General features: G+C 40.3%; 1 protein-coding gene across 4 annotated transcripts in view; it reads right to left on the bottom strand.

The window, feature by feature from the left end:
* The window catches only part of ST6GAL2 (ST6 beta-galactoside alpha-2,6-sialyltransferase 2), a 52,877-nt gene extending 30,289 nt beyond the window's left edge, over window positions 1–22,588 (bottom strand). For 2 of the 4 annotated variants that reach the window (XM_085320847.1, XM_085320848.1), the window contains exon 1: window positions 5,026–5,373. In XM_085320847.1, coding sequence (XP_085176973.1) covers window positions 5,026–5,142 — 117 coding nt within the window. In that variant the 5' untranslated portion in view covers window positions 5,143–5,373. Of the gene's footprint in view, window positions 1–5,025; window positions 5,374–21,160; window positions 21,423–21,926 lie in introns of those variants that run through there. The other 2 variants (XM_085320850.1, XM_085320849.1) reach the window with 2 other exon arrangements.
* Between the last annotated feature and the right edge of the window lie 263 nt (window positions 22,589–22,851).

Raw genomic sequence — 22,851 nt, 5'->3', positions numbered from 1 at the left:
ATACACATTTCTTACAGGATCTGTAAAAGAAGTATCTTGTAGAACTTTAACAGACAAGCTTGCAGGAAGTATATGCTATAAAGGAAGAAGTCACTAATATTTTCCACTGACTTGTGCAGCAAGTTCAACCACTAACTTAAACATAATTCATCACAAAATCCTGTATTTTTCTCAAATTTTCTAAGATTTGCTATACTTTAATACCAGAAGATATGAGAAACAGAAAGGGTTTAGTTTTCTTAATTCAGGTGTGAGAATATGAAAGTTTTTAATTATCTGTCCTAAGGCATGCTTGGTGCAGTAGACAGCTTCAGCAGAAAGAATTAGCCTGGAGTCCTAAATTTGATATTCAGGTTACAATATGAAAAAGGGATGAGTTATGTTATTAATTATTTTTAAATAGTGGATTCTTTTTCCCTGATACTTACACGGTCATGAAAGCAAGCTTATAATTATTGGTATGCACATCAGAGAGTGCACATATTTACCTTTTATATGCAGCAAAGTTATCTGTGCAAACCAAAGAATTGGCATACAGTAATGTATTTGTCAACATTGCAAGCAAAAGGAGAGACACCAGTAAGAATAAATCGGAAAATTTACATATTAACTACTGCAGAAGCTTATCTACAATCCCTTGTTGCAAGTGGGGCCTCAAAAAGGATACTCAAATCTCTGGAAGACCTGAGCTATGCAGGCAAACCTCTGTGCTGCTTTAATGTTTTTTGCTCACAAGAAAAGCCTTGTCCTCCAGCAGTACAGCTGAGCTGGAAGCGAATTCAAGGTCATTACTGTGTTAGTTATAAGAGGACCCCTACAACCTCACAGGATCTTGAAGGCTCTGAGTGGAAAGCTGCACTAAGTCCGAAGAAATATCAGTTTATCTTATCCCCTGCGGCACTAAACATTAAGTCATGTCCCACTTCAGCCCCAGCAGCTTCTCACACCTCGCGGATACTGGCTTTTAGGCGAGAGAGCAGCCTCTTGCCACAGTGCCCCCTGCTTGCAGCAGACCCCTCTGCTGCCCAGTGGGGAATCTTCCCCCACACCATCTGAGGCACGTGCTTGGGCTCACAACGTGCTTCTGAAGACAAGGCACCTCAACTGCAAAGAAAAAAGCCATCTGTGTAGGAAAACAGAAATGATGAGCATAATGAATTATACTGAGTGAATAAAGAAAAGCAGCCAGTGTCATAACTATATTCAGTGAAGTCCACTGGATCCCTGAGGAAGAAACTTGTATCTCTCTGTGCTCATCGTGTAGTTTTCAAACCTGTCAAACCAAATCTGTATCAACTTTAAAATTATCATTAACATAGCTTCTTGTCTCCAACTTCAGAACTCCTTCCTGAATTACTCTCTCCACTTAGAAGCAATGAGAACGCTGGAGTCAAACCTCATGCTTTGACAGGAGAAATAAGCCTGCACTTAGGGGGAAAACCCCAAGACCTAAGCAAACCCAGTTACTTGTTCAGCATAACAAGCAGCTCCTGTGGCTGAAGATTTTGTTTTGCTACATCTCCTACCTGATGGACTCTTTCCACCATTAGCTCATCTAAACTCCAACTGCCATACGGACGGAAGTTTTTTTCCTGCCCAGTCAGGTTGCTTGCACAGAAGCCATAAAAAGCATGAGGCAAAGTACAAATCAGTGAGATGGGAAGGAAGGGAAGACTTACTTATTTGCTTAATAGAAGTACTCTGAAAAATAAAGGCAAACAAGAAGAGTATCTTTGAAGCTTCCAGAAAACAAAGACAACTCTTCAGCTAAAATTAATGGAAGCTGATTTTCCAGAAGCAGTGCTCGCTTATAGGAAATTTCATTTTGCTACGTTAAGACGCAAGAAACAGAAGAATGCTGCCCCCCCATATAGCCTACTATTTTGCAACAAAGCACACTTTTAATTTTTCCAAAGTAGGCCTCCTGACTAGTTCTTAAAATGAGAAGAGATGGATGAGGGAGATTTTTTTCTTTTCCTTTGAAACATTCCTCCCTTTCAACGCTGTCTATTGTTAAATTAATTTGTACAGACCCCAGCAGCTCAGAGGTCAGAACGGTTCAAGTTGATGTTCTAAGCTGTGCACTGTTATGTTAAACAGGGTTTTTCTTGGCTGCAGCTTTGCAGCGGGAAGGTCACCTTAGGGTTATTCGGGGTAGCAAATGTTAGCTGTGGGCAACCATTCCCAGAGGGTTGAGAATCAGACCGGGGTTTATTTGATGGAAAGCTTAGGCAGCCTGAACAGATAGCAAATGCTTCTTTAGTCGGCTTCGTCTCTTAGTCAGCTAATTCCAGTGTATTAAGAAACCTCTGGCATAGGGCAAGACAGCTGGAGGCTGCATTTCCAGGGCAGGGAAGCATACTCATCCTCTCCTGTGAGAAGTGCCAAAGTGGTTTTAGCATTAGCACATCACTTCTGCAGCGCAGGACATACAGTAGGCAGCAACAGACAGGCAAGCCTGTGGGGAGTGGTGACTGCCAAAAGATGTATATTAGTCTGTTGATGGCTTGGGCACTCGCCTTACTGGCTGTGATTAGGCCTCCTAATTAATGAATCTCTTTTGGACAACTTCCTTGTTAGTCCCAATAAATCTAGCTCCTTCCTTCAACATTATTTTCAGAGGAGTCAAGCTGCATTCAGTGTTTTTTGTGTCAATATAAGAAAATGCTTTCTGAAACAAAGAAGAAAATATCCAAGCAACTCAGAAGTACGTTTTCGCAGTATTGCTCTGTGCCTTTTTAACCCATATCCAGTTATCTTCTTCTTAGGGAAGACTCCTTGGGAGAGATGCATATGATAGTGTTGCTAAGCTGAATCACTCACTAAAGGTGAGCCAAGCATCCCAAGTCTGGGCATTTTGAAAGTGGAGTCTTCGGTTCTTGTTTGTTTCTGAGGATTCAAGTACAGAGCACGTCTGTTTTWAAATTTTCTCATAAAACCTTACATTTTAAGCTAAAGTGGGTAGGGGGGACTTTGTTTTTTTTATTTTGTTTTGTTTTGTTTTTCGCTAATGACCCATTTCCTCAGACTGTAAGAAAAATTACCAAATATAGTGAGGCTTGCGGTAAAACTCAAGCTGGCAACCCTGCAGCTGGAGAAATGATCAGCAGGGCTTCTGCCAGGAAACGTGTCCTAGATTATGCTTTAGGAGCATGGGGGCTTAGATCCATAAATCTCCAGATTTTAGTGGGAGGTCAAAGCTATCTTCTAAGCATCTGATATCCCACTCTCCACTCTCCATCATCAGGTTCAAACTGCTTGGCACTGAAACCAGCTATCACTTTGCTACAGCCTTCAGTACCGCCTGCGCAGCCCAGAGACCGCATAGAGGTTATGTGAGTGAGGGCTGACAGGAGAGAAGTAAAAATAATCATACTAGCTCTTAGCCTCACATGCAGGCTTTCCTGCTGCCAATGGAAATGATCGTCACAGTATCAAGGGCCAGGGAAAACCTGGCTTCTGTGGTGACTGGCTGTACCTCTCAGTTCAGTCCCCATTTATTCACCTTGCAGCACCTCTTCTCACTAGCCACAACAGTGACCCCATCTCTGATGGACACCGACACTCAACACTCTGGCCAGAATTTCCTTCCAAATTTTAGGTCGGGGAAAAAACACAACCTCTTTTTCTTTTATGGACTAGTTATGAGCTGACTACAGTCTTGGTATCATAACTGAAGGTTTCTACAGAAAAGCATTAGATTTCACTACACATGAAATTCAGAACAACTTCAGTGTAAATCATTTCCAGGCTCCTCAAAGGAAACTACAAAGGGGCAGAAGTATCACATAGCTCTACTGAAAATAAGCAGTTCTCACAGCATAATTCAAATCAGCTCCTACATCCTCTCAGAGAACCCTTCACACCTCCATGTCCTCTCCATACTCAGCCTCACCTGCTTTCCTCTCCTTGCCATTTGCTCTTGCCTTATCTTTGCAGTGCCCTGCCCCTATTCACAGCAAAGGTTCAAGGCTGCTTTGAGTTCTAGCAAATGCCAGAGGTGCCTGCTTTCAAAAAACAGGACATTGCTACAGAGCCACCACTTTGGCCACTGTCCCTAGCATGTCCTCACAATTAGTAGAGAAGCAATTAAGGTATCTTTATACCACCTGAAGAACTACCAGCTGGCTGTTTTTGGCAGCTTTTGGTCAAATTTCTGCCATCACAGCATTGTCTCTTGGTTCAAGCATGAGGAGGGAAAAAAAATCAGTTCCTATCTACATCAGTATAAAACCTCTGCAAATATCCAAAGATATTGCAAGTCATCTACAAAGTGAAATCCAGTATGCCAACAGATAATCCTGGAGAGATCCAGCTTTGCACAAAGAACACCACAGCTGGTTATACTCCTGCATCTATGCAGCTCCTATCTGCAGAAGGTGTCTCAGAGATCAGGCCCTAAAACAGCTCATGGGTTTTTTTTATGACATTTGTGAGTGTCTGCTCCCCCCTCCCCCATAAACTAAAAGCTTTACTAGTTAGTACTGCAGCTGCTCCCAGGGGGCTTGATTAGCATCAGGGTCCTGCGAAGCCACATGCTGTGCATTTGCACAAGGAGGGTGAGCTGAACATGCAAACTGGGTGGAGACAAAAGCCAGGAGTAGAAACAAGGCAATCGCATGGACAGCCACCACTTGTTTGCTCATCTTCCCTTCATTCGTAACCATCTTACTAATGTATTCATTTTTTATTGCCAAGGTAGGGTTAATGAGGAGGAAGCAAGGACATTGAGAGAGAAAGAAGGAAAGAAGGAGGACAGAGGATGTCGTGCAGCAGAGACAGGGAGGAAGGAAGGCTGGCAGCAGGACATTGCAGACGGCAGGAAGACAGGGGCTAGCGGCAGAAAGACTGAAAAGATGCCCGCAGCTGTACTGAAAGAGTAAAACAACGCCTGCCAGAGGCCTCAGCACCGAGAACGAACAAGAACCGGAAGCAAAATCTTCCCCATATCAGAGCTATCAAATCCTTCCCTCCAGGGGAACACCAGGTAGATCCTGCTCCTGCTGAGGGCCCATGATGTCTTACCCTATTTCTCCCAAGCAGCTGAGGGAACAGAGGCCAGTATGTCCCTGCAACAGGCTGGAGATCTGACAGGGGAGCAGGACCCTCTGGCCGCCTTGAGCAGGCAGCTGCGAATCCCATGCAGAGCAGCTCCAAGTTGTGGGTGCCTAGTGACCTAGAGCATGAGTAGGAGTTGCTGCCTATCTTCAGCACAGCCTGGCTTTCTGTGGGATCGATCCTCCTCTGCTCACTCCTTTGAGGACGTAACAGGAGTTTAATCCCTTTCCTCCTGCAAAATTGCAGTTCAGAGAAGCCCGTGTCTATAGTCTGATGTAATGTAAGCAAACATGATTGCAGGAAACTCTTAATGCCCTGAAACAAAACAGAGAGATACAGAGAATTGGATAGTGTACTCAGTGTCTAATAAAACATTAAAAAAAATTCAACTAGCATACATAGTTGTATTAGCAGGGCAGGGGGGAATCTATTTTTAAGGGATAGCTTTTGATACTGTACTTGCAAAAACACATAATTCAAAAAAGGAAGGAAGTACTTTGAGGGTTTTTTATTTAAAGCCTGACAGGATAAACGAATCACCGTCTCATTAAATCACACAAATCTCAGTCTGCACACAAGACTGAACCACGAGAAATAGAACGTTACAAATCCGCATGCAGTTCTACACTGAGAACACAACAGCTCATTTTATTTCTGCTCTTGGCAAGGTTAGAATTTCTGCTCTATAAATGCTTCTAGATACTATATTATTTGAACTTAATGCAGCAGTAATTGCACTGAAAAAGAGCATCTGAATTGCTTCCTGAGAGAAACATTTATACTAACGTCCACGTGCTGCGTGGTTACAAAAGTCTGTTGCAAGAGGATCACAATAACTTGACCAAACCCACAAAGTGGTCCAAGTACAAATGGTTTGAGAAGTTTGGTTTTCCACTGAACGCACTGCTTCTGAGATATATCTGTATAGTAGTAAATTTTACATCCACGGACTATGTTTCTACTGTACATTTCAATATAGCAAAGACTATAGCAGTTTGCAATGTATTGCTTTTTATTATCTTTTTATTAGATTCTATCTTTTTACATTTGTTCCAGAAAGCAAGCAAGCCCTTGTTTTAAAAACCCTAAAAAGAGGAACAATGGTAAATAAACTGTTCTCCATTTCTTGACTCTATCTTCATGCCAATTCCTATTTGCTTATAAATTGGCAACATAATTGTAAGAGATCATTTAGGAAATTATCACTGTTGATGTCTCATTTCTATATACTCACACATACAACATGCCTTGTAGGGATTCACTTGCCCTAGGCTAAGTTTGAATGAAAAGTTTCTCCCTGGGAGGAGGTCTGCCAAACTTAAGTATGAAGTAAGTTTAGCCCTTGTTACATTACAAATACAATCCAAAATTGAAGTTTCTTGGACTGAAACACTTTTTTAAAAAAAATATTTTAATACTTAACATGACTATGCTGATGATAAGCCAGCCTAGCTGGGATGTTTTATTTGGCTTCATAAAACAAAATAAAGCGATATTCATATTTAAAGTTGTCTTTTCTTTTTTTCTCCATTCTGGCATTGTTTTATGCATGGCTGAAAGCAATATTACTTTAAACTCCAAGTAGATCCACAGAAATCTCTTCTGTGGGGGATACAGCTGTCTGTAACCTGATACTAACCACTGGAACTTGAATCCTACCTAACTGGAAATTCTGCAGAGAAACAGGATGTCTGAGCTCTACCGTCATGAAACCAGTATGAGGAATACTGTCAATTAAGTGAAGGTTATGGGTTGGATTCTTCATAGCTTTATTCTTTGTGCAGTCATTACAGCCCACATGCAATGCAATGCATGTAAAATATTACCATTCCTCCCTTCCAGCACTTGCCACTCACTCCCTAGAAGTACATGTGACTTTACAAGGTGGAAAGTAATGGGAAAAAGGCTAGGATCTCTGAAAGCTCTGACACTATTATAGTAGTGAAAACCTGAAGTAAGTGAGAGCAAGACACAGCTGGCTGGCATGCAAGATTAGTGGCACTGTTTTTGTTATAAAATTTGGAAAGACAGGATTCTGATCTCATACTAGATGGATATTTCTGGGGAAATATCACTTACAGCTAATCTACACCACCGTAACAAACACCAGAACATAAAACCATGTATTTTTAGACCTACAGGCTACTATGGATGAATCTGAAAGAGTAAATACATCTCTTACAAAGACACTTGGCAGAGGTTGTTGAGATGCCTTTACCTCTAAAGGAAAAAGTCTCCATTTAAATATTGACTTTGAAGTCTGAAGCTAATCAGTATACATGTAATATATTCCCTTACTTCAGTTCTTCAACAGGTGAAACTCAACATTTCCATACAAATGTTTGTTAGTATTTCAAATGCTTGCTATGTCTTTTTTGGTTTCCAGCCAACAGGCAGTTCTTTGAAGAATGCTGCTGATTTCATTAAAAAGCACTCTGCTTTTACACTGCTTTTAAGCAGTCAAAATATGCAAAAGCCCTGCCTATCTTTTGCACACTCTCCTTAGGAGAACACAGTTCTCCTCAGGAAACAAASAAAGGAAGAGCAGAGAAGCGGCTGCTGGTCCTAGCAGGGAGGAAGGCGGATGGGGACATGCTGGAATAAGCTGCACAAGGAGAAGCAGCTTCCTCCAGGCACAGATAAAGAGCAGCCTCTCTCCCGGCACGGAGCCTCTCGGGAAGATGTCAGACACCTCTGAAATCCTCTTTCTKCCCCCCTCGCTCCCCCTGCAGCAGCCTAAGCAGACTACGTCCCCAGGGGAATGGGCTCYCGGCTGGCTGTAGACAGGATCTGCCCATGCTCTCCAAGCACACCTGCCTGCTCGCTCTCCTCGTGGAGCTTCGTGAATCCAGCGCTTGCTTCTCCTGAGGTTCATGGCCTTCCCAGACAACACTGGGGAAAAGGCGCATGCCTCTCTCTTCCACCATCTGCTGCTTCGGCTATCGGCAGTGGTGKCTCTGAAGCCAAGTGTTCACAGAATCAAGGAAAAAATGTTTGTAAGGATGTGCTTTCACCTTTGCCTAGCACAACAGGGCCCCAGTCCATGGCTGCAGCCTTTAAACGCTAAAGGCGCAGAGCAAGTAATAAAATGAAGGCAATTCATTGCCCTRTATCAATCACAGTAAGAAGGCTTTCTTTGCCACTGTAAAAAGTGTTCTAAAAAAGAAATCTTTGTTTTAACATRGATTGATTCCTTAGCAACACCCAATCCTGTCAAACATATTATGCTGATGGCTTTTAGTCTTGCTTCAACCCTGTTCAGACAAAAAACAAATGAAGTAACATTTAGTCTGAACTAAAAGCTAATGCTAATGCTTCTAACATTTTGATGATTTTTGCTTTTATTTCTCAACGTGCATCTACATTTTTAGTCAACATATGCTAACAGAGATGTTTTACAGTTAAATCTAATATAGGAGGTATGAGATAGACTATACAAATGATGGCAAGAAGAGCAAAATTTTCCTAGATTTAAAATTTTCTCAGATTTTTTAACTATTGGAGAGAAATGCATTGAAGTTCATGCTAAATATGGGTATGAAAGTGGAAAAAGATATGCTGGCAGCAATCATAAATGATGTCAAGCAGTTACGAGACTCTCATTCTGGTCTTCAGCTGTCTTCAATCTACTCCTAACTTCTCAGATTTTTTTAATAATCTATACAAAATATTCTGTTGTGCAACAGTCTAGTTTACAGTGGTTCAGGAAATGAGGTAAAAGAATAACTTATTGTGATTCTCTACTACACGAGCAGGAACAATAGTAAAGCACTGGTAATTCATACTCACTAGTAGGAAACCTGCCATTAGTAGGAAACCAACCAACAACCAAACCCAATTTGGTGAACCGATTAAGTAATGCACTAATCCAGCAAAGCAGCAGGATCTCTATATAGGAGCAGTATATTTCCTTAATACATCATATCTTGTATTTTATTTTAATTATCTATGCATTGCACAATTTCATAGTTTTACTAAATTATGTAGTGAATTGTAAGGCACAAAAATCACTGAACCTCAAAATATACTTCTAATATACCTCCCTTGAATACCACTAATAGATCTTGGTAGATCACGAGAAACATCACATTACCAAACTGCATGTTTCCTAGGAAAGAACAGCATCATCTTCCATGTTCATGCAACCTCATCTCCACGTTGCGATAATAGACTTCTGTAGCACCTTACAATCCTAAAGTGATATTTAAATRAAGGAGTACAAAGATTTTAAGATGATTTAAGGAAAAGAACTGCATGGTAGATGGATCTACTTACTACATTTATTCAAACGTGCTTTAAATGTTAGATTTTGCTTTCCCTCTTAAAGAGGTTGATTTTGTGAACTGAAACAATAGTCCCGTAAGTTGACTTTTTAAAATCAGCATAAGAAAATGAGCACCACTTCTGCTTTTCTTAACCAAGTGTATAAACAATAGCACATAAAAAAGTGTTGTGCCTCATAAGAGMCAAAATAAATATTATTTAAACTTATTTGGGGAGCAGGGAATAATCACCTTCACACCTGAGGCCCAGATCTGCACACACAACTACACTGACTACATCTGCATGTAAGCAGTGGCTGCCAACGCACACTCCAACTTCTTAACACAAATCAGGTAGCTGGATACAGCCACAATTTAGTGTAAAGATGCTGGAGTTTTACACAATTTCTCCTCCTTAGATTTCTTCTCCTTCTTTCTTAGATTTCTTCTTACTTAGATTTCTCCTCCTTCTTACTCTGTTAATCACATTTTGAGATTGCAAGATCTGTTCAAATTGCTCAGAAGGCAGCAGAAATTATTAACAGTGAACTAATTTATGATGAAATGGACTTATCATACTAACTAGTGATCATTTTTAAGCTTTAATTGTTAGAACTTGATACTGCTCTTTCTGAATCCTGTCCAATGTGCTTTCCTAATTCTCAATGGATACTATTTATCTGACTTATTTACTAATTACTTCCAAATTGCAAGTGTCCCTCAGGTCTGAATCACTTTTGATGAGAGAATGAGCAGACTTACACCATTTTATAATACCCATGAAGAGAGATTAAAGGAAAAGAATTTGTATGGATAAGATCAAGCAAATGGAAAGCTTGATATTTTGAAAGTATTTATTTCCTAAATTTATCATCACATGCAGGTAACAACCTGTGTCTGTTTAATGTCATTGTTAGTCCAAGATTTCTGTTTAAYGGTTATCTCTATTTACTAAAAAAATTAAAAGCTATGGCAAAAGCAATACTCCAGCCTGCAGATATTATAAATGTCACTGTCTCCATAAGGATACAGAATATGGACAAGCACATGAAGAATAATTGCATATTTTCAAGCCACTTAAATAGAACATGCCCAAGGGCATGCTGTAGAGGAGCCAGCATTTTCGTCAGCAGGTAACATATACAATTTCCTTTCCAGGAGTCACAGAATCCAAGTTTATGTGAATTCTAATATATCACTTTTCTGCCAAGCACACTGTTGTAAGAAACAGACACACTGGTGTCTTTAGTTTAAAATCAATTTTGCTTCGCTTAGACATCAAAGGATTGGGAAAAATATAGACTGCTAGTACATGATATCTACTTTCTAAAGCACTCTCCTTTTTGGTAGATGTAATATTCTTGATATATTTTAAATATATATATTTAAATATATATATAATTATATATATATATCTGTGTATACACACACACACACACACACACACACACTTTATGTACTCCACGTACTCCATCTATGGCTACTATTTCTTCAGCATTTTGGTTATGACAGGTGACTTGCATCTCTGGATTGAAATTGTGTGCTTTCTCCAGCATCACTTTTTCAATATAACCACCTCTTGATTTCAAAAAAACTCATGAGAAACAGCATTCCTGATCTGTCTCAAAGATCTATGAATCTGTTACTGTTGCTGCAAGTCTTGACCCAATCTGTCTCTATCCTGATGAATTTTTTGTTCAACGTGCCTGTTTCCAATTCACATTGACATCTTCATGAGTACTTCTCAAGCACGATACTTCTAATTTTCTTCCGTAAACTCAACTCAGATGGACGGAAAGCAAGGGGGATGATGTGGTCAGAAAAGTATTGTATTTCAAATCAGAAAAATATAACTCTATTCAATTTAGCAAATCTGAATGAAAAAAATCAATTTCAGTTTATATCCCAAAGCCATGATGGCACTGATATGGGATCACATATTACTTTGGGGGAAACTTGGACCAGTGTCCAAGTAAACAACCCTCTTGTTACTCCTCAGCTATTACTGGTCACACTTCTGCCGTATAGGTGATACCAAACAATTAAGGAGAACAAAAAAACAGATATACAGGGGTTTCTGAGGGCYGAGACTCACTTCAAGCTAGTGGTAGGGTAAGAAAGACTTCATTCTCTATCAATCACAGATACTTACTGGGTCCATTCTGCACTGGCCATATAGTTCTGAGATGATAGTGTGTTTGGTTCTGAGCCCAAACTCCTTTAGTGTCCACTTAACAGCTTTGCTGTCTTTGTACAGCTGTATCACTGCCCAGTTTTTAATGTTCCTGCCTCATTTACTTAAATGATGTTAAATAAAATGTCAGGACATAAGGAAACAGTATCAAAGATTTAATGGTGGTATTTTAATTATTTGGAAGGTCACACCTTTTAGCTATTCTTTAGGAAATAAACAAATTCAGAAACAGGGTAGAAGTGGATCTACCAGAGAGCAAACAATCATAGGAAGTCAAATGCACTTTCTTGAGCTTCTTGCTGGCTTTAAGTCTGGATCAAATGTCTATCTTAGCCATGCTAAATTACTCAGCAGTCAAGGCTATGAGTTACTATTGGCTGCTTCACTGATTAGACATGGTACTGGTATGCCTGAGACCGCCCAAACACAGCAGGAGTTACTGCAGCAGTAAGCAAAACTACAGTACTGCAGTATTACAGGCTATGCAGTTTTCTCTCCCTTCTCTTAGCTTGTGCAATGAGTTTATGAGCCTCCTTGGAAACTTTGATCTGCAAACGTCGGATGGAGTAGCACTAGCAGTAACTCAAAGCTTTGTAGTTCTGCAGTCTGAAAAGAATGCAGACACAGTATTTCTAGAAATGCCAAGAGGATAAAAATTCATTGAGGCGAACTCTGCCTTTGTGGCCCTGCTTACTGAAGAAATCATTCAAGAGTCTCCGTGYGGAGCACTACAGTCCTGTACAGTGATGCTTGAGCTAGCTCAGGTATCAGAAGAATATGCTCATACATCTTGCTTTGCATTTTCTGTTTGATGGCTATAGTTTTGGTAATATCAACGAGCTGAAGAATCCTCCAGGCATTTTGAATCACAGCTAGTTACTATTTTTTAAAAATAAGAACCTGTCTTTCACACACTACRAAAGTGAAGTTTCATGTAGACAGTGTGCTCAAGCTGGGTCTCTATTTATCTCATGACGACCTTGCAAGAACAACGTATTTTCCAGTAACTGCAAGGCTTAATTATTTTAATTCTGTGGTTCAGGAGTTTCCAGTAGGGTTTCTCTACTGCTTGCAGCTTTTGCAGAACGTAGCAGTATATCTGATCACTGGTTTAAGTAGCTGTGATCACATTACACCCACCCTGCATTCTTTTCATTGGCTGTCTATATAGTGGCAGATTGATTTTTAGCTGGCTCTGTTCGTCTTTTTAGTGCTCCTAATAATAAAAAGCCTGAGCAAAAAGAAAAATTCGYTCATAGGTATTTTAGGCAGACTTCCTTTTTCAGGGATTAACCCATGATAATATACTGTATCCTAACAGACAACTGTGTGTTAGTCCTAGGGCATTTCAGGAAAGAAACAGTAACTCCTCTCCAGTACAGATATCAGCACCAGTACAAATGGCAAAGACTGAGCCCAGCACATATCACGGGAGATGTCAGCAGTAGAGGACCTCCTGGCCTCATGAAATGCAGAGCTCAGCAGGCGCTGGGAGCTCCTGCCTGAAACAGAGGCCAAGTCCTACCAAACAGTGATCAACAGCACCTTGTATCCTCCAGAAGCAGCACCTCCCGACTTCTGCTCAGTTTCTCTTGGCACTTTTAGACTCTAACCAGGGAAAGAAAAATACCATCAAGCATCAACTTCAAAAGCACCCAACTCCTGCCTCAGGGTGAGGGCTCATTCCAGCTTSACATCTGTTCCAGCCTCCCCCCCCCACCCTGTCTGTAAAGGGACTTGGTCAAAGTAATTCAGTGTCTTTAAATACAGTATCTTTAAAGACCTTTTCTCATTAGTGTTTTTTGGCTCCATCTAACAACAKCAGGTATATGCAATGACGTGCTTTAGTCTCCACATCATCCAGAAACCAACACTCAGGGAGTGCTGGAAAGGGCTGGTTCATAACCAGGTCTCCTCTCCTCCCTGAACCAAATGTGGCAAATGTGCCCCTAACTCAAGAAATAAGAACAACTAMCAGGCCCAACAACTTAGATGCAGCTTCTTTTGCTCTAGATTTTCTTATTTTTCTCTGAAATTTTGCAATTTTGGCAGCTAAACATCTCAGGCTAAGKATGTTCAAACACAATGAAGAACAGGTCAAGAGCATACAAAGAGAACCCTGCAGGTCAAGAAGGCAATCAACCAGAAACATTTTTTGCCTGGAGGAGAGAGTATAGCTAGGCCAACAGAGAGGCCAACTAGGTAGGGAGCCTATTAAACACTATTGAACAGTGAGCTTTCAAATTAGATGCTCCAAAAAAGCTCTGAACTGATGGTGAGATGGGGTAGGACTCTTAACCGTGACTACCAATCCCATGGATATGGAGCTTCTGCCTCACCATGTAGATTTGTACACAGCCATGCACAATTTGACTGCAAGCTACACAGATCTGTTATCTAGCTTTTTTCAAAAAATAATCTAAAATGAATAGCAAAAATATACTCAATCTGAACAAGAAATAGCAATAAACAATTAAGATGGAACAAATGCCAACTATGAAGAAACATTTCTAATGGAAAGATTAGCTTTTTATAACAAACTCTAGTTCTAACCTTCATAACTTCAACAAACTAAAACCCAGTCACATGAAATTTCACAGTCATGATCTTACGCCAAGGAAAGCTTCYCTGGAAAGTTTGAGGTAGATGGGCCAAGGCATCTTGGAGATATGAAAGTTCCAAAAAAGTGAGGTGTTCTTCACTTCTTGGACTGCTTCCTAATTTTTTGGAAATCATCATAACTTAAAAATGGGTGGTTTAGACATTCCAAGTTTGCTTGGCTACTACTGGTGCCTTTGACTAGTTGCAGGCTATTTTATTATTAAATGTGGGTTTGTGTAAATTCTGAGCACTACAGTTAACACCACATGTTGGCTTACACATACCATAGGCAAGCCAGTCTGGCCCACTACAGGCTACTTAATCACCTCATCAGTTCTGCTCAGGAGGCAGAGCAGAAGCCAAGGAGTCTTCCCTCAGGTCCAAGGGGGTGTAAAAATTTGGCTGGACTTGCAGTCTCCATAGGGAAGCTACCTTTCCCTAAGTTGAAGAGAAGCTTTCACAGGGTGCTTACAAGCCTCATCAGTACCTAAGTGCCTTTCTTGGAAAGCTAAGCACAGACCAGGCATGGATGAATTCTCTCCTCAGACTTATTGGTGTTCACCTACTACTTTTCCAATCCATATTTGGCCTTATTATCTCAATCTCCCAAAAGTTTCTCAGGAAACAGCCAAATAGCTCCCAAATCCGCCCCTCGCCCCCTGCATTAGTGATCCATCCCACTGCTGAGGGCATACTGATTGCCACCTCCTTCCTGACGTCTCAGGACTTCTTTTGAGGCTCTTTCCCTCTCCATCTCACTCCCTCGCAGAAGGCTGCCTTCCACACCTGGAGCCTTGTGCACACACACAAAACACACCTCATTAAACTTCTGGGCAGGAAAACCCAGAGGGAAGATCTTAGCCCTCAAGGAACAACTTTCCACCTGAGCAAACCAGAAGCTTTGATGAACCCTGGAAATGTGAGAGAGGAATTTGCTCCTTGTGGGGACTGCTCTGTCTACGATCTTGATTTTGATAAGAGATACCATGGCAACCTCATGGATCTCCTGACACAGCCTTCAGCATGGTCACCTACTTTAAACAATTCTCCTTAATCTTTGTTATTTCCTTCGACAATGACTATCACCTGCTGAGTTGCCACAAAAATACACAGTGCACAGCTGATCAGTGGTGGAAAACATCAGGACATTTAAAACACTTCTCAGTGAAGTATTTTCCTACCAAGAAAGTGTCTCGGTTACAAAGAGACCTATTCTTTTTGAGATGCACACATGCATGACTCCCATTCACAGGAGTTATGTGAGTGCATCAAAAGCAGAATAGGCTTGGAAGTGTCTGCATTTACCAAGCATTGATCCTGCACACAAGTGCCTTTTAAGAATGACATATTCTTCGACCTACTGCATCTTACTTTTACTCTTCAAAAACAAAAGATTTTACAGTCATCATGCCCCCTAAATTTAAAAACTAAAGTTATGATATGAGCACAAAAAAATCCAGAAAATATAAATGATCTACCTAGTAGATGGGAAGAGCTGAAGTTTTTCCACATTTCTGGGCCAACTGTGTATTTATCGGTGCTCTTTTATTTGTACCAACTTTACATACCTGTTCTGTCACCTTTTAAATGCAGATAATTTACCTGCAAGAGAGGTAAATTTCTCAGAAGACTACGCAAAGCTCAGTCGGGTTTTATAAAAAAGAAAAAAACAAAAACAAAAAAAAGAGCCATGGCCGTGAGCTGAACTTGCACAAAGCTATAGGTGGATCTCAGGGCGCTCCTGCCAAGGCTCGGGCATAGCCCCCGTGCGAAGGCCCTCCTGCTCCACGCTCCACGCTCTCCTGCTCCATGGGCTGCTGGGGGAGCTAAGGAAAGGAGCACGGCAAGGATGTGTACGTTCTTCCCTCCCCCTATCAATCCGCAGAGGGCCAGTCACAGTCTGACCCTAACTTAACACTCAGGCTGTAAACTTACTTAGCACTTGTATAAGAATTTATTTTTTCAAACATACTCATGGCAGCATATGGCCCATCGACAGGTTTATTATTGTAAGACACTTTTTCCACCAGGTTATAGTCTTTTTTTATAAACATATGTTTCAGCACATAATAAAATCCCTAAGAACTGTTCCTGAAACATAATCATTGTGCAGGCACAGAAACTACTTTTCAAGGTTTGTCAAGATAATGAAAGAAACAAATTTTTAAGGGGCTTCCTGTTTTCTAAATGTCAGTTTTAAATCTAAGGCTACTGAGAGTTATGGCTTAAAAAAAAANAGAGAGAGAGAGAAGAGAGTTCTCTTTGTTAAAGCCACATTATTCTCCATTTTGTCAAAGCAATTATTTTTATATTTAGTAAAATTTTTCCTTTCACTAAGTAGATCTTTTAACTACACTTTAAATCAGAACATGTGTTTTATGGGTGAATTATAAGCTATTGAAAAAAAGCGGAATATTATAAAGAAAATGTCAACAGCACACAGCTACAGTCATGCAAATGCATCAGTGCAGAACCACTCTTGGTATTCTGTGCCCTTCAGCAGTGCTAATAAAAAGTCTGCACATGGAGTCAAGGTAGTTAGAACACAGCCTTGCATCCATGTACTATATTATATCTAAGTTAAATGTCTAAAACATGTCACTACTTGATTTTGCTATAAACCATATCTCTATTTTGAAGAAACAACACATTCTGTCTTTGCAGCTATAATGCAACTTTTATGCTAGCACCAGCATTTACAGAAAAATCACATAGTGTACACTCCTATTCCTGTGCTCTTCTTATTCCTAATACTTCTTCTAAGAGGCTTGTTTCCTACCACCCAAGTTTATTATCTTCTGTTGAAAAGAGCTTGCAGTTGGAACACAAACTAAGAATCACATGGGTCTAAATTCGAAGCCTACTTGAAGTCAGTGGGAGACTTCCAACAGATTTTAGGGAACTTGGGAACGGGGTCATAGCTCACTGAAGACACTAGAGTCCTTCCAGACTGTACGATACTGCATGCTAAATAATCCTTACCTTCTTCAAAAAACATTTTGAGCATTTGGTTGAGATTTAGGGTATTCTGGAGGAAAAAGTACACTTGTTTGTTTTCCCCAATGATATTCCTCATAAAGCACAGATGTTTTAAGTCATCAAAATAAATAATTAGTCATCATCAGGTGTGAAGTTTCAACAAAGAAAAAATAATAATTTTATTGCAGGCTTATTGTTATAACTCATATGTATGACCTTGCATTCAGAGAAAACTCTTTCATTAAAATTAATCACCAATCTCTCAGCCAATCTCTCGGTAACTATCATTAAGCCTGGACATGACTAGCTTTACTGGGAGACAGAGTGTGCCCTATTATTTCCATAGGATAAAAGCCTAAACCCAGTGAAGCCTTTTGTGGACAATTCGAGATGGAGATAGCACCTCAATGAAGCTCCTGTGCATCCTACCTTTTTCTACATTTACAGAGGACGCATTTATAGAAGAGACAGGTCAACAACTCTGACAGTGAAATGCTCTCTTTCTGCATGAGCAGATGTAGTATGATCAGCAGCCATGCTACCCTATGTCCTAAGTGTTTGGAAATATTTACCTGGCAGSATCAGTTTTAGACTAAGATGAAGTGTGATGTAGTTGTTAGCCGTTCTAGCGGATCTTTCTACAACGATGCTTTTTCCTTGCTTATCTAATTGTAGTGGCTACCTCTATGGGYTTCCAGACCATAGAAACCAAATCACAGATGACTAGGCAGCTATCAGATGGTAACAACTTTCATTTGTTACCGACCTGTATTCATAGAGGCAGTGTAAGGTGAAAGACCTGATATTCAGCTACCAGCCCAAAGCCAAGCAACTCCAGCTCTGCACGGTGAATTATAAAATATTTATAATACTTTTGAGATTTGTAATTCAGTGTGTTGAAGCAATATTTTGAACTAGCATCTTCTTATATAAGAATTATTCTTATATTTTTTGTAAAGTCTTGCGGATGCTTGTTTACTCATTAAAGAATATCAACTTCTGCACTCTGCAGTTATGCRAATATCTGACTAATGAGGGCATTCTGCACCATTAGAGAACACCGTTATATTTTTATACACAACAGGTGTAGACTTTGGTCTCTGTCCTTCAAAGAGGACATCATGGGCAGAAGAGACTATATGCTTGGTATTTCATACAGGATCAGAGCCTTTACTGAGGGACATGTATGGCAGTGACCAGGCCAAACGTAGTTCTTCCAATGATGAACTGAAGAGCAACTTCAGACCAAAAGTAAATACACAACTTACTCTAGCAGAGCTACTTTAAACTGAGGAACTGATAGAGATCCCTCATCAAATTTTACATCCTCTGCACCTTTGGCTCCATCAATAACACAATGGATTCACAAAGATGCAGAACAAATCACCACATTTCAGTAAGTCCTCTACATTTTGTGAGTCAAGCACCTTCCACAAAGACACTCACGTATCACAAGGGAAGAACAAACTCCCTTCCGCAGTTAATAGCTATTTCGTTCAACTGATATTGTGCTCAGTCTTCAGAAAGCACTTGCAGTCACTTCACAACCCTAGCTATAAAGTATGTTAATTTAGTATAGAATTTGTACAATTTAGTATAAAAAACAGTGGATTGTACAATAATTGCAGGGCATCCTAMTACGCTGACAATTGCAGAGCAATGCAATGAATAACATTTACTTTTCATTTACATTTAGATTTATGAAGTGCAACCTTCCAGAGAGCACAGTGTAACACCACAAATGGGCAACTGTAAGGTTGCACCTTCAACAAAAGGTAATAGCAAGAAAGGCCAGCGCATCCTAGAGGCCAGATCTGCTGTGTGCCCTCAGCTCCCACTGAATTTTTAGCAGTCTTGAGCAACGTAGAAGATCTGGCCTCTCCAAAGGGTCTGGTGTCGAATGGGGCTTTGAAGGCCAGTAAACAAACAGACTCCGTCAACGCATCTGTTAGGAGCAAGGTCCAAGGTCAAGGACCCCCATCAAGAACACTGACAACAGCTCCCTGACATTTAACTCTTAAAGCGTTAATCTGTCTAGAAATAGTCAATTTTTGAAAAATGAATACAACAAACAATAATTTTGGCATCCTCAGGGCCAGCTATTCACACACTGTTTAGAATGGGCGTAATTCTTCAGACCTAGTAAAAATAAATCATTTCAAAATCATTTTTCCTCAAGAATGCTAGTGATCAAGAAAATCAGTTTGCTATAGTTGCACATTTTCAGGACTACACCTAGAATACATAATGCTCACAAGACACGTAATAAATATCAAGTTTTCCATGTTATTCTCAAATATCATGCAGTAGTTGTATTCAGTGTTTCATACCATCTTCTTATATCCTGAATGCGACAGCATGAGTTGTGCTAGCGGGAGATGGCTTCCATTACAGAATTTATATACGTAATTAAACACATGAAGAAGGGCTTGCTGTATCTGAAACTTTTATTGTAAACTATGGCACAGTCTTCACTCTATGCCGCTCCTTATATATTCTTAAAGTCATTTTGAAGACATGTAAAGTCACTGGAAGAAATACTCTCTTTAACATCAGTAACTGTTTAAAAACTTCCCAAACTTTCAGAAGAAAAATAGTCGCAACTTTCCCATTTCTGACATAGTTTTATTGATACCTAAATACCAGTTAAAGAATTTTAAGGAAGATCAAGACGAATGGTACATAATGACATGTGGAACAGTTGCTTTGAATTACTACCAATAAAATCGCAAAGCAACTACTTCTGAGCTATGTACATCGTGAAACGCAGTGGCATGACTGCCACTAATCAAAGCGTAGAAGCTACAAAGTTGAGGAAAAAGCCATGTGTGCAGCCGCTCCAAAAATAATCGTGGTCAGATAAAAGTCTGAAAGCAATTATTTTTGCCAAATACCGTACACAGATCACGGCACTAAGCTTCCATAATTAAACAAGACAAAAGGTCAGATGGTGCCTAATAAACCATTTACTACATTAATTATATTCAGGTTGTGGGACTAGTGCTTTGTAATAACTAACAACATGGGAAATGATTTAAAGAATAGTATCTCGTGTTGAAAGTTCCTTTCTCATTCACCGGTACGAACGTTACTAGCCAGTCTTTCTAATAYACTCCAAACACAGGAAAGGGATACCGTTTAGTGTCAGGAAGAGCTCTTTAAGGGCTAAAGCCTTTACTCAGAGGAATCCAACAGTCTTACTCGACAAAAATGATTTCTGCACTATGAATGCAGCAGCAAAGCCAGACTTTGCATTCCTTGAATCAAGTCCCTCTGCCTTCGTTCCAAATTTACCRTGTCACAGAAGTGCTCACGTTTCTTGCAGCGGCAACAGCATCTCAGCAGATCTTCACAGATCTCAGTGTATCTCTCACTCAACATTTTCCTGGATTTGCCTGTACACTGCTCACATAGTATTTGTATACACCTCCAATTTTAACAGCATTTACAGCAACTTCTTATCAAGATAATTAATATTAGAGGGTTATTTAATACATTTTGGCTTCTTTTAAAACCATTAGTAGCTAAATACAGGGAAAATGAACCAACACCATATGCCTAAATAGTTCTCTGTAAACCACCAGCCAAYTGCTTAGCACACAAAGCGCCCAAAACACAGTCTGAAAATTATAGCTGAGACATTTACATATAATTTCTGATCAAGCAAGTAATATTCCAGCAACTGAAGTAAAATCTAGCATGCTGCACTAGCACATGCAGCAACTAATATATACAGCATCAATTCAAGATGCTATCATGCTATGGCTTTATCTTGTTTAATTTTATTAATCTGAAATTTAAAAAAATCAAATTCCATAGGGATAAAATTAAGAAAGCAAAACAGAAAATAATTCTAAATCAGCACAGTATATGGTATATTCAGATTTTATTTACGTACAGCTCTATGTTTAATAGAAGAACTCGTAAAAGATAATCACTCGCAGATTTCAGAGGACAGAGTTAAGGTAACGTGCAACTTTATCCTTAATATCTTCCTACTAGGATGCTTACATATACACCCCCAACAACCTTTAGCTCATTTTATCAAATTTTTGTAATACTTTACCTAGTTGTTTGGCTGTTCTTTTCCTTTCCTCAGTAGAAGACACATCACAAAATACAGAGGCAGAAGACTGCAACTTTGCAACAAACCTCTAATGCTTTATATACATCCTCCAACTACGAATGTGCTGCCTGGACAATGCTGGGAAATCCTGTCCTCTGCCTAGATGAACGGCAGAAGAAAAAGGGTTTGCTTACTATCACATCAGGAATTGGGGAGGTCCTAAACGCCATCACAGAAGACTTTTTCCTGCAAGTATTTCAAAGTGCCCAGCAACCCTCACTTACGAGCTCACCCATCCAGCACTTCCATGTCTCCCAGGACACCCTTTGTTGTCGGCTGCGGAACCAGTGCCTATCGCCCCTGCACGTGAATCAGAATCAGCAGGCAGCACCTCACCTGCAGGCTCTCCGAGCACACTTTCCATCACAGCTTCTCGTTCAGGAACAAATAGCACATCCTTTGCTAATAGTGCAACTTTTGGTCTTAGCAAGATGCACACCAAACCAGAACATATGTAACTAGTATAAAATATCATTTGACCGGAAACGTTAATCGTAAAAAAAAATCTGCTGAAAGAGGAATAGCTCTAACCTATGTTTCAAATTTGAAATAGAAAAAAAATGTTAAAAAACACCTGCAAGAGCTTCATCTTTAAACAGAAAAAAATTGTCATTCTTTTCCCCCCACCCAAAAGCTGCACATTATTCAAACAAGTCAAATTACTTTTGCATGAGTTTTCCAAAACAAATATATACATTAAAATTACCTGGATGCAGACAGCAAGCCTGGAAATTTTCATTGCAAAGGGTTAAAGTTCAGAAAGTTTGGAAGATTGTAAAGGGAAGATCAGATTGAAAATAAAAAAGAATCATAAAACTTTAACCTTGAGGTTTGGTATTGCCTTCAGCCTACTACTTAACGTTTCTTTGCAGATGAAAAAATGAAATGACTATATCTTACTCCAACCATTAACAACTATATTATTTGAATGAGTAACACAATCAGATTTTTTTTCTAATACAGACTGAAACACAGTAACATGACAGAATAAACTAGAAATGGCTGTTGAGTATTACAGAGGATAATGTTCCCAATAAAGCACATAAGCAGCCTGCAAAGTGCTCCACATTGCACAGGCTGGGGTAAATTTGCAGAGACCTTTCTTTCTTTCTTTGAGGGCATCGATTTCTGTATGCTAATGCGGCTGCCTAACTATTTGTAAGTGCAGTCCGCAAAAGCAAATATAGAACTAACAGAAAAAGCCTTGAAAGGCAACCACGAAAAGAGGGGGGGGGGGRAAAAAGAGAGAGAGAGAGAGGGAGGGAGAAAAAAGTCTCATTTAAATTCCTGGAAAGCACTGCTTCTCTCAGCAGATCTATTCAAGCTCCCTGCGCAGGCGAGCCCTACTAAAAGCACACCCTGGATACTCTCAGCCTGCAAACTGTTAAGCCAAGAAGCCGCTACACGGCTTCACCTAGAGGATTTTCGTCCCGGCGAAGGCTGCGGAGCAGAAACCCTCCCCGCTGCCCCCTCTAAAAACGCACTTTCTGCCCGGGGGACGCCGCCCACCTACCGCTCAGGGCTGCGGGCGGCCCGCGCCCCCGGGGCGGCGGCAGCGGGGCACCCACGGGGCGGCCGCCGGGCGCCTCCCCGGCGCTCGCCTCTTCCCTCGCATGGTGGCACCGCCGCCA

The sequence above is a fragment of the Rhea americana genome, unplaced genomic scaffold, assembly GCF_003343005.1.
Source record: "Rhea americana isolate MKP2758 unplaced genomic scaffold, rheAme1 scaffold_66, whole genome shotgun sequence".
Classification (NCBI taxonomy): domain Eukaryota; kingdom Metazoa; phylum Chordata; class Aves; order Rheiformes; family Rheidae; genus Rhea; species Rhea americana.
This window is presented reverse-complemented; position numbering and strand designations above follow the sequence as displayed.